Source organism: Neovison vison, chromosome 4 (assembly GCF_020171115.1).
Source record: "Neovison vison isolate M4711 chromosome 4, ASM_NN_V1, whole genome shotgun sequence".
NCBI lineage: Eukaryota > Metazoa > Chordata > Mammalia > Carnivora > Mustelidae > Neogale > Neogale vison.
Window position 1 is genome coordinate 70,634,290 of NC_058094.1, and position 11,241 is coordinate 70,645,530.

An 11,241-nucleotide genomic window follows, 5' to 3' on the forward strand; every position below is an offset into this window, starting at 1 on the left:
TGCCAACCTTTCCTTCCTACAAAAACCCTAGCTACTGACTTGCTGCCCAAGTACAGCACCACAGGCTTCTGTCTGTGATGGGCCAAGTCCCAGCTGTCTCCCCCACCTCCTCCTTGCTATGATGATCCAAGACCACCATGACTCCCCCTTGGTGTTCAATGGATCTGATTAAGAAAGGGTTCCCTTTTCAATCAAAGCTATTGGTAATGAGCTTAATGGCAAACTGAGAGCAACGTTCAGGAGCAGTCATATTTTAATAAGCTGTTGCTTGCTTGTGTCCTTCAGAAAGCACCGTTCTCGAGGTTTTACGACTATGCTCATTTTCAAGCATCATTCGTTTTGTTCAAGAGGACTTGACTCTACATTCAGAGACGCAGGACTACTGTTTGCGGAAGGGGGACTTGGTAGCCATCTTTCCTCCAGCCATACATTATGACCCGGAGGTCTTTGAGGCTCCAGAGGTAAACAAGCATCAAGCGGTCGTGGCTCTTTCTTAGATAACTGTGAGAACATTCCTCTTCTTCACACTAACTTTCCATAGCTTCCTTTTGCCACCTTGTTCCAGGAGGAATTTGAGACAGATTGATGGCTTATGTCTTGCCTTCCAGTGGGAAAATTTTCCTACTTACTGAAGTGTTTCCTAGGGATCTTTTTCCAACTTACTGAAGTGTTTCCTAAGGATCTCTCTCCAAAGGTTTTGTGGTCTATAAATAGAAATAGGATGATGAGACTGGATGCTGACTTCTTCAAATGAAAGGCATTGTACCTTGGCCATCATTAGCTTTAGGCCAAAAATAGGTTGTGCTTGGCAGAGAATTGTTGAAAACCATGGAGGGCTAGCTCTTGGTGGGTGGCTCAGAGAATAAAGAAGGATGACTGTTTTGCTAAGTGTTTCTAGAATGGGGTTGACTGTCCCCAGATCAAACGGCATCATTGCCGTATTTAAGCCCATATACTTTTTCACCACTTACCTCAGGTATATGCCCCTTTTTGATCAGTCAGAATGGCATTATGAACCCGAGATTGTAAAGCTGCTGCTCCCGGGTGAAGCTCTGAGGGTAATTGTGTCATCCCCTTGTATTTTTTTCTGAAGCTGGAGTTAATGAATATCAAAGACTGGAAATTAATCCACCCTGGCTCATCCCTTAATACCACTTCAGAGGTTCACCACCTGCATGCAAATTGAATGCAGTCATAGTCTGCCTGAGCGTCTCATGAAGTAGTGCTGTTGCTATAGTGGTTTTTGTATAGAAAACGCTATTTTTCAAAGGTAAACTCCATTGCTCTTTTTGAGCAGTTCATAGCAGGATCACTTTTAAAGCATTCTAAGTCAGATGGTTTGCAGCCAGGCTAGATTAAAATAGTGTTGAATTTTGGAAATTAATAAGAAGAGGAGAAACTCCAAATGCAATGAGATAACTTGTATCTATTGCACCAGCAAAGGCAAATTTTTTCAAGTGAGAAGGAAAGTATACTTATGGTTCCTCTGTGTTTCAGAAGAAGAGACGTTATATGTAGGTGACAGCATATCAGAATGATTTGAGTGCATGAAAATTCTGTGGACAACTGGCTTTGTCTCCACATTTGTAAATATTAGAAAAAAATTCCACACATAGATATTCAATAAATGGGGCAGATAATAACTAATATTTGAAAAATATCTAAAATTTTAACTTTCATTTTTATCTATAATTTTTTAAATTTAACTTCTATTTATTATTTACATTATGTGACTGCTCCATTACTCATTAAGTTTACCATTCATATCATGATGGCAGAATCAACATTAAAGTTATCAGCAATACATGTTATCAGTTATCAATACGATACACGTTTACCAAATTACCGCTATTTTTGTGGTACTGTTCTTTGGTCCCCAAAATTAACTAGGTAATTTTTTTGCCAACATTATCTTCTTGAAATTAGTTGCAGAATGGTGATAATTATCGGCACAGAAAAATATGGCATGGTTCAGAACCATTTTTATATGATTTGGCAAGGACTTACATAATCATTCCTTCTATAAACATTTACTGAGTACCTACCACTATCAGGCAGATAGCTTTATTCCTGTGATTTTTATCAACATAGAATGACAATAAGTAGATGCCATAGATGCTCACAGAATAGATGCCCATCTGAAACCACCATCCCTTGACAGTAAAAAAGAGAAGGAAATCCTGGGAAATTCTGTCCTGGGCCATCTGTCCCTGAGAGCATTGATCCAGAAGCTCTTCAGAGGTTCATATTCCCCACTGCCTATGTTTTGTGCCCTATAGATCTTGAATGGGAAGACCAGGCCTTAGATACAGAAAACAGACAGTAGATCTGAGTCCAGAAATTTGAGGAAGACTAGCTCCAGATGTAAGTATAGGCCTTCTTTGAAGACACAGAGACTGAAGAACCTTCACAGAACATAGGTTCTCCCAACCCAATGATGCATGAAAATTTCAGGATGTTCAAGCCCAAGAGACTCTAGAATATCACATTCCAAAAAGAGTCCATGGTCTTCCTTCACACACCTCTCTATTCCTCGAATTTTCCTTCTTGTCCACTCAAGAGGTTCCAGATTACTCCACAAGAATCACCCTTCATCACTCTTCTTTGGCAGTGTTCCTGATTTCCACCTCGTTCCTCAGAGAATTGGCCATTGCCAACTCTGTGTCCTGTTGGACCTATGTTACACTGCAAAGCACCTGCTGCTTTCCAATTACTTGTTTGCTTGTCTGTGCTCCCATATGCTGAAAGCTCCAGAAGGGGTAAGACCACATCACTCACTGTCTTCTCTGCATTCTCAGTGCCCAGCACAGGAGGCTGTCCACAAGGCAAATAAATAAGGCGTTGCTGGAATGGATGAATGCTCTGAAAGTGAAAATACACTTTAATTAGAATTTTAAATTACCACCAATATTGCATATTCAAATATGTACTGGGCCTAACTAGAACAAATGGATGAAATGGCTTGCGTATAAATGTAGCAATACTATCAGGAGTGGTAAAAACTACGGGGAAAGGAGAGCCCAGAGCTAATAAGTAAGACCATTTGGTTACTTATGAATTAGCCTTTAGCTCTTAAAAGCATGTAGGCCTAGCATGGCTGAGTCATTAAAAAAACAAACAAACAAAAAAAAACCTCAGAAAACAGATTTTGGGGTAAACCAGAATTTTTAAAGGTTTGGGAAAATAATGTTTAAAAACACAACAATGGGCTAAATAAAAAGTGTTTGGGGACCTATCTGGGTCTATAAGCTATCAACACGTAACTTCTGTGTAAAGAATTATTCTTTTTCTGAATATCGGGTACTTAGTTTATTGTGATATTAGCCACTTAGGTGGCTCTTGCCTACACCTGAAGTAAATTGACAGCTAAAATTGAAGACAATGAGAGAGAGCGCAGGAAACACCCTTCTCAGTTTTCCTTTCCCTCTTTTTCTGTTTTTTTTGTGTGTGTGGGTTTTGTTTTGTTTCTTGTTTTTTGTTTTTTGTGTTTTTTTTGGTCTAAATGCTATTCAAAAAAGCCTAGATAATTTAACTAGGAATAGATAGCTTTTGAAATTTTTCTGAAGCCTTCCTCAAATTTACATCTATTATTAGCCAGAATTCAAGCATCTGGCGCTCAAATAATCAGTAAATGGTGATGATTTCCTTTCTGCCAAAATGCAGCATCTCGACCTGGAGTTATGGAGAGGAGTAAACCTGTTGGTTGGTTTTTCTGTGACCAGACATGTTAAGGTACAAAGGGAAGCCTGGAAACACCATGGAGCCATAGGGAAGAAACAGCAAACTTTTAAGGTGGTAACGCTTTAACACAGCCAAGTAGCCTCCTAAAGTAAGGACACAGGGAAACAAGAAAGTAATTACAAAGCCATTGGAGCGGAGCGCTCCCAAAAGCTCTGAAAGTGAAAGACCTTATTTGACCTCATGCAAGTCTGCCCTATCTAACTTCTCAGCCGTGTAGGGATTCTAAAATGATAAAATGAATTTGAAAGCCCTTGAATAAATTCTAAATCACTATTAAAAACTGTTGTAGCAATATTATTCTGATTATTGTCACTGCTCTACAAATATGCTCATCATAACAAATGAGGAAATACTCTAATTTTTTGTCTGTACCTCAAATTGGAAAAGATAATGCCACCAGTATTCTTCAAGGAAACAAATATATACTGAGCATCTGTTATCCAGAAAGCATTTTGATGGGCATAATGGCGGGGGCGGAGGGCACAGAAATTTAAAAGACCCTTGTCTTTAAGAGCTTAGAGTTTAGGGAATTGGTCTTATCACAGGGCTGTGTTCTCAGAGCTAAGCGCTTTTTGTTGAGAGGGTTTCTGCCACACTGGTAAATTGGCCTTCATACTCATTTTGTTGGAATCATCAGTGTGCTGGTAAAACGGCCCTCTGAGAAGCCCTGATTTTGTCAAATTTTTGTGGCTTAAATATCCCACGTGGCTGATTTCATGTGACTACTGTGAAAACTCTAAACGTAGAGTTTGGAGGAGATGGGCACACTCTCTGGTGCTAGTACAAATGAATTAGAACCTAAGTCATGCAGATAGAAAGGAACCCTGTCATCGTGCTCCCAGGAGGGCTGATTGTGTACCCAAAGGCAAGAGCGCTCGCTGCCCCTTAGTCGTCCACTCAAAACACTGACAGTTCTTATTTTAAGAAGTCCGTATATTCTCTAATCTGAATTCCTACACGCCAAATGATAATTGAGTGAATCCAAACCCTGACTAAACTGTATGTCACCTACCTCAGCAAGACTACGTTTTAATGCCTTTTTAACGTCAATGTTTGTCATACTATAGGAAGTGCTCAAAACAAATCTCTTAAACTTATCTAAAGACAATATTCGGAGCACACAAATTAGGGTGTTCAATCCTCCTCAGTCACTTGCACCAAAACTCTTTTCTATCCAGAAAATTGTATCATGTATCCAATCTTGATTTCTCATGCTAAATATTATACCATTCTCTACTTATGAACGCTGAATATTCATCCATGTTTCATTCTCTACATGTTTATTTACTCATTCAATATCTGTGTTTTCTCCAGAAGCCTGAAGATTGCTTTTAAAATATACTTTATTGTCATGTATTTATGCATTAATTCAACAAATGTATATGGAACCTCTACTATGTACATAGCACTATGTTGGGTGCTTTGAAAATACAGAGATAAATAAGACAGTGTGACAACTCCAATCTCCTGGGATTTCTTGGCTCTGCCATCTCCTGTGGGTTTAGCTCCCTCTTCAACCTAGAGGCCATTGCTGTTGCAGGCACCAGACTCACAAATAACTAGGTCCAGAGGAGAAGGGATTAAGCATTTTTTTGTTTGTTTTTCTTTCTTCACAAGAAATGAACTTCTATCAGATGTCGTCACAGATGTTTCCTCTCTAGCAGTGACGAGATTGGGTCACATACCCTATCCTCAATCAGTCAGAGGCCAGGGCAGCGTGATTCCTGTGGTGGGTGCCTAGACAAACCTCAGCAGAGGATAGATGTTCAGAAGTCAACCACAAGAATTATGAGAGGGGTGATGTGGAATTACAGTGTCATGCCCTTTCTTTCATGAATTCTCTATTCTCATCCACTTACTATTATGGCATTTAATTGACCGTTTTTAGTTTTGAAGTGCTGAGCTGTGAGGGTGACTGCAAAAAGTTTATGTCAACATGACAAGTCCTGCATTTAAATTGTTCCAAATGAATGTGTGTATCGTGAGCTCCTACCACTTTATTCTATGTCACTATGACCCCAGAATCTTATAGGTAAAACTACCATACCCCTTATCTTTTTGGCAAAAACCAAACCATCTCCCTAGCTCTGCCACAGGCCTGTCCTAATATTGGTTTCTGCTCTGGGTCTGCATGCCCTGACTATGGAAAACAAACTGAAAGTAAATTTTGACTCAAAAAATATATTTATGCCCATGTGCCCTTTGAGCTTGATGTAGTAACAGAGCAAAAGAAGTTGGCCTTTCCTCTGCTTGTTTCTTAATATAAACAACTAAGTAGGAATTTCTAAGACATTTACTATAAGGAAATGGAATCAAAGCTGGTGGAAAACCAGAGGAGAGACATTGCTGAATGAGTAGAAATTTGAGGGAATTGACTGTGAACACTACCTGGAGGTCACAGGGTTGCAGGGGGGCGTCATGCATTTATCCCACTGACCTCTCAGAGAGCAGCACATTCACTTTCACAAAGAAGAACAAGGCAGCCATGAAACAAAGCAGTTGTTGGCTTATTTATGAAATCAGGACACTATGAAGTCAAACCCAAGTCAAGTTTTCATTTTGTACTTCCTGGCTTAAAGAGTGTGGCTATAGTGAGATCTTTTCCCAACAAATCATTTCATGAGTTAGTTAACGTGAACTGACTGGGCTATGTGTGGACCTCCTGTGGAGTATTCTCTCCTCACATTGGCCAGCGAGAAGGAGGAAGGAGCAGTCCTACACTCAGGCAAGCAGGCTTGGGCCCCAGTCATGGAAAAGGTCATGAAAAGAGAGTACCATATTGTACTCTATCTCCAGTAATACGTGCATGTCAACAGAGTGTCCTTGTTCATCACTACCGGGAAGCACGGATATTTTTAGTTTAGCACTAGTTAGATCCTATTCAGATACATCCCAGAACTGTCTGTGGGGAGGAAAATTACTTGTGTTCTAATGTGGATTAATTTGGCCTTAATGATTGCACCAACTTGCAAGTTGGAGGGGAATGGAAACCACCCAAAGTGTGCCTTCCAAGCATGAATATTTATCAAAATAGGTGCCTAGGTAAAAGAAGACAAGACCAGTACCTTTAAAGGAAATTATTTCAATGTCATTCATACTGAGTGGGAAAATTAGGTCTTCTTTGACGGATTTGGAACCTGTCTGCCGATTGTAAGGTTTTCACTATAACATGAAATGCTTTCAGTCTGACCTGCTTCTTTGCCTCTGACTTCATGTAGTTCATACCAAACTTGTGTGCTGAGCAGATCTAATGCTAATGAGCACCAAGTATAGGAAATACTTGGTCATTTTCATGCATGCCACGTGCATTAATTTAATCAATGGCTTAATTCACCATGGGCTGAAATAAGGTCACTCAGCTTCTTCACAGAAACTCAAGTGAGAGTAAATTAATGCCAGGCTAAACACCCTGGATAAACCAGTCCCATAATTTTCTGTAACAAGTAATGTAACTTATTTATGAAAACATATCGGAAATACCTGCCACCCTACAGTTAACCCAAAAGGAGTCCATTGTAATAGCACTGTGGAGAAATTCAGTACAACATCAAAAAACAAGCAAGATGGGTTTTGTGGTTTAGTTCCTCTCTAGGGCTTCATGTGAATTTCAAATTTCATTTTATGTCTGTTTAACCCAATCATAAGCACTGAATCTTAGGTTGAAGTTCTCAGCCATCAGGAACTGACTGAGAAGGAGTAGAAAAGGCATATTAGGCAGCTCCTGGGGCCAAAGACATTCATAACAATGGTGGCCGTGCCCTTACCTTCTACCCAACGTCTGTCCACCAAGAAGGACCATCTTAGGGAACAAAACTAAAGAAACTACCTCTTCAATTAGGAAACAGCGTAAGAGAGAGGTGCGAATTAGGAAGAAGAGTCATATAGGTATGTGCTTTTCACGATGATAAGGGAGAAGTCATTTCCTAGTAGCATTTGAGGTTTTTTGAAAGTTCATCCATAGGGGCGCCTGGATGGCTCAGTGGGTTAAGCCTCTGCCTTCTGCTCAGGTCATGATCTCAGGTTCCTGGGATCAAGCCCCGCATTGGGCTCTCTGCTCAGCAGGGAGCCTGCTTCCCCCTCTCTCTCTGCCTGCCTCTCTGCCTACTTGTGATCTCTATCTCTCTCTGTCAAATAAATAAATAAAATCTTAAAAAAAAAAAAAAAAAGAAAGTTCATCCATAATTTGCACCTAGTCAAGCTTTACTCTCTGGCATTTGCAGAATTAAAAGAACCTTTTTAGATGGGCAGAGAGAATGGGCCACGTTGTGGACCTGACCTCCAACTATTTCATGTAAATTTTGCACTTTAACACTCCTTGTCTCTTCTCTGCAGGAGTTTAGATTCGATCGTTTTGTAGAAGACGGTAAAAAGAAAACTGCCTTTTTCAAAAACGGGAAGAAGCTGAAGTATTACCTGCTGCCATTTGGATTTGGAGCCAGCAAGTGTCCAGGCCGATTTTTGGCAATTGTTGAAGTAAAGCAGTTGTTGGTTATACTTTTAACTTACTTTGATTTAGAAATAATTGATGATAAACCTATGGAAGCAAACTACAGTCGACTTTTATTTGGCATTCAGCATCCGGCTTCTGATGTTTTATTCAGGTACAAAGTAAAATCTTAGAGAAGGAAAAAAAGAAAGAAGAGAAATGTATCCAAACTAATCTAAATGTCCGTGGCTCATCTATTTGTTTTGAATTTCTGCAAATATAATTGCTTTGTTTGTTTGTTTGTTTTAAAAAGTGCAAATTTATATTTGATCGGCGATCAGTCCCGTTCGTACCTGGTCACAAAACCCATCATAAACTAAAACAGGATGTTGACATGAAAATAGACATCAAAATCAGCATAATGATAAAATAGCTTTTTTATGTTTTTCTACATATTGTGATGTTTTCTTGTCATGATAAATGTACCACAATAAATTTGGCTCTGTGGGATTTTTTTTTTAAGTCACTCAGATTCTTCTCTAATACGTAAAATCACACTTTATGTACTAGTGGAAATTTGTGCTGAAAATGGACACAGTCTAACAAATTCCAAATTCTCAGAGAAGAAGGAAATTAAATTTTCATGAGATAAACTGGATGAAAATGTTCCCTTCAAGTGTAATATCAATAATGTCTATACCACCTGGGTACGTTTCCCTTAAATGAGTTTTGCAGTAGATTAAATGCTCCAACTTCACTTCAATATTTAATCATCCATAAGTGTTCTTTATTATTTTGTATACTAAGGCTCAATGCAACAAAATTTCTTGTTATGTAAGACCACTCATGTTGAGTTAGATACTGAAAAGATTTAATGTATAAGAACACACAAAACCTATTACATATTCAACATTTGCCTGAGACTTTGGTATTTGTTTGGTAAGAGCAAATGTTAAAATCATGACAGGATTGATGGTAGCACTTGGTTTTAGTGTAAACTCTGATGATTATGCCAGTATTGCAGTGAACTCTTTCCTAAATGCTTCCATTTATATAAACTGAGAAATCAGATCGCAGTATTTGTTCTTGACACATCACCTTTCGGACTTGGAGTTGATCTGTATTCTTTGGAGTTACACCATTATAGAATGCAGTATAATTTTAAATCCCACAGTGCAGCATTGTGTCCATAACTCAGAGCTTTCTAATTTCAATTTACCAGGTGATTATTTGGCATCTGACCTAAATGATGCCTCTGTACTTAAACAGGAAAAGCAGGTAATAAAATTCAGTTAATTTGCATCACGTGGATTGGAACTTCTACTATTCCAGTGTTGCACTACTGTTTTTTAAAAGGAGATTTATTTTTAAGGTAACATTATAAAATTCTTACAATACTTACTAATCAATAGATGCTCTAGGATTTATAGTCTCCTTCTTGAAGTACATGCTCTAAATATTTCTTAGTGGGGCTCTGCTAGCTGAGCTCTGCTCTAGTTGATTGGAGATGTCTTTATTTTTGCCTTCGTTCTTGACAGTTGATTTTGCTGTGTGCACAAATCTATTTCCTCCCAGCCCTCTGAAGATACTGCATGTTCTTATGGCTTCCATCATTGCTGTCAAGAGGTTAGCCGTTACTTTAATTATTCAGAAGGCAGTCTGCCTCTTCTCTCTGATAGGGTTAACGTGTTCTTTTTGTCTTTGATGTTCTTAGTCTCAATTTCTCACTCTTGCATGTCACAGTGCCTCTTGAGTCTGAGAATGTGTGTCTTTCATTGGGTAGGAAGTATTCTTAGCCATAATCTTGGAGTAATACCTCTCCCAGACTCTATTAGATCCTCTCTCTCTACACTCCATGTTGTTTGATCTTTCCTCCCCATTTTTTCTACCTCTATTTTATATTCTAGGTCATCTGTTTAGATCTCACTGTCAGTTTTGTCTTTACACCGTGTACCTAATCTGCTCTTTATCTCATCCATGGAGTTTGTTTCTTTCTTTTTATTTAACTTCATAGCATTGAGTAATCATGCTCCTTATACTTATTAGTTTATGGTACACAGTTATGATTTGTCCCCTCTGCTTTTATCTACTTATTCTATCTTATTCCTAACCTTCACTGCTATACTCCTCCCTGTCATAGGCAAGCATTCAATGTGTTTGATATTCGTCTTTTCATAAGTATATATTTTTATAGAATATAGTACCTGTGTGCATGTTAATTTACATAAATGAATTTTCTATATAAGAGATCCTTCTTAATTTTCTTATTAAACTCTATGTTTTTAAAGATATATTCGTATTACTTTATATATATGTATACACACACACATATACATATATATTTAATCTGTTGCTTCTAACTGCTATGCCATAACATGTACCCACCATGTTTTAAATCTCTTCATCCTGTGATAGAAACTGTATCCATCAGATACTTAATTGGGGGTAGAGGCCAAAGTAGGAACAAAAAATCCTCCCACAGCTGTGTCCACAATCTTCTACTCTGGACTGCTACCCCTGTAGTGCGTGTGCACACGTGCATGCACACACACACACATACACACACACAGTCCGTGACTGCCTGCATTCTCTCTGAGATGTTCTAGATTTGTTATGTTCTCTCCTCAGGTCCTTACGACCCTCTTCCTTCTGTGGGTTGATTTTGAGCCAGGGTGCCAGCTGCCAACTTGTCAGCTTTCAGTTTTTCTGATCCCACTGAATGTGCTAAGTTCAATGATTACATTTTCAATTTGAGAACGCTCTTTTGTTCTTCCTATCTGGTCTTTTTTTTTTTTTTTTTTTTCAGATTTTATTTATTAAGAGAGAAAGAGAGAGCACAAGCAATGGGGAGAGAGAGAAACAGGCTCCCAGCCAAGCCCAAAGCCTGAAATGGGGCTGGCCACCAGGATCCTGGGACCATGACCTGAGTCGAAGGCAGACACTTAACCAACTGAGCCACCCGTGTGCCCACTTCCTGGTCATTTTTTTAAAAAGACTTTATTCATTTATATTTTTTGTCAGAGACAGAGAGAACACAAGCAGGCAGAGTGGCAGGCAGAGGCAGAGAGAGAAGC

At 38.9% G+C, this 11,241-nt stretch overlaps 1 protein-coding gene across 1 annotated transcript in view; it reads left to right on the top strand.

The window, feature by feature from the left end:
- Window positions 1–11,006, top strand: part of LOC122904560 (cytochrome P450 7B1) — a 171,020-nt gene extending 160,014 nt beyond the window's left edge. Inside the window, exons 5-6 of the mRNA XM_044245531.1 lie at window positions 286–461; window positions 8,074–11,006. Of these exons, the coding sequence (XP_044101466.1) occupies window positions 286–461; window positions 8,074–8,361 (464 nt within the window). The 3' untranslated portion in view covers window positions 8,362–11,006. The remainder of the gene's footprint in view (window positions 1–285; window positions 462–8,073) is intronic.
- Window positions 11,007–11,241: the final 235 nt, after the last annotated feature.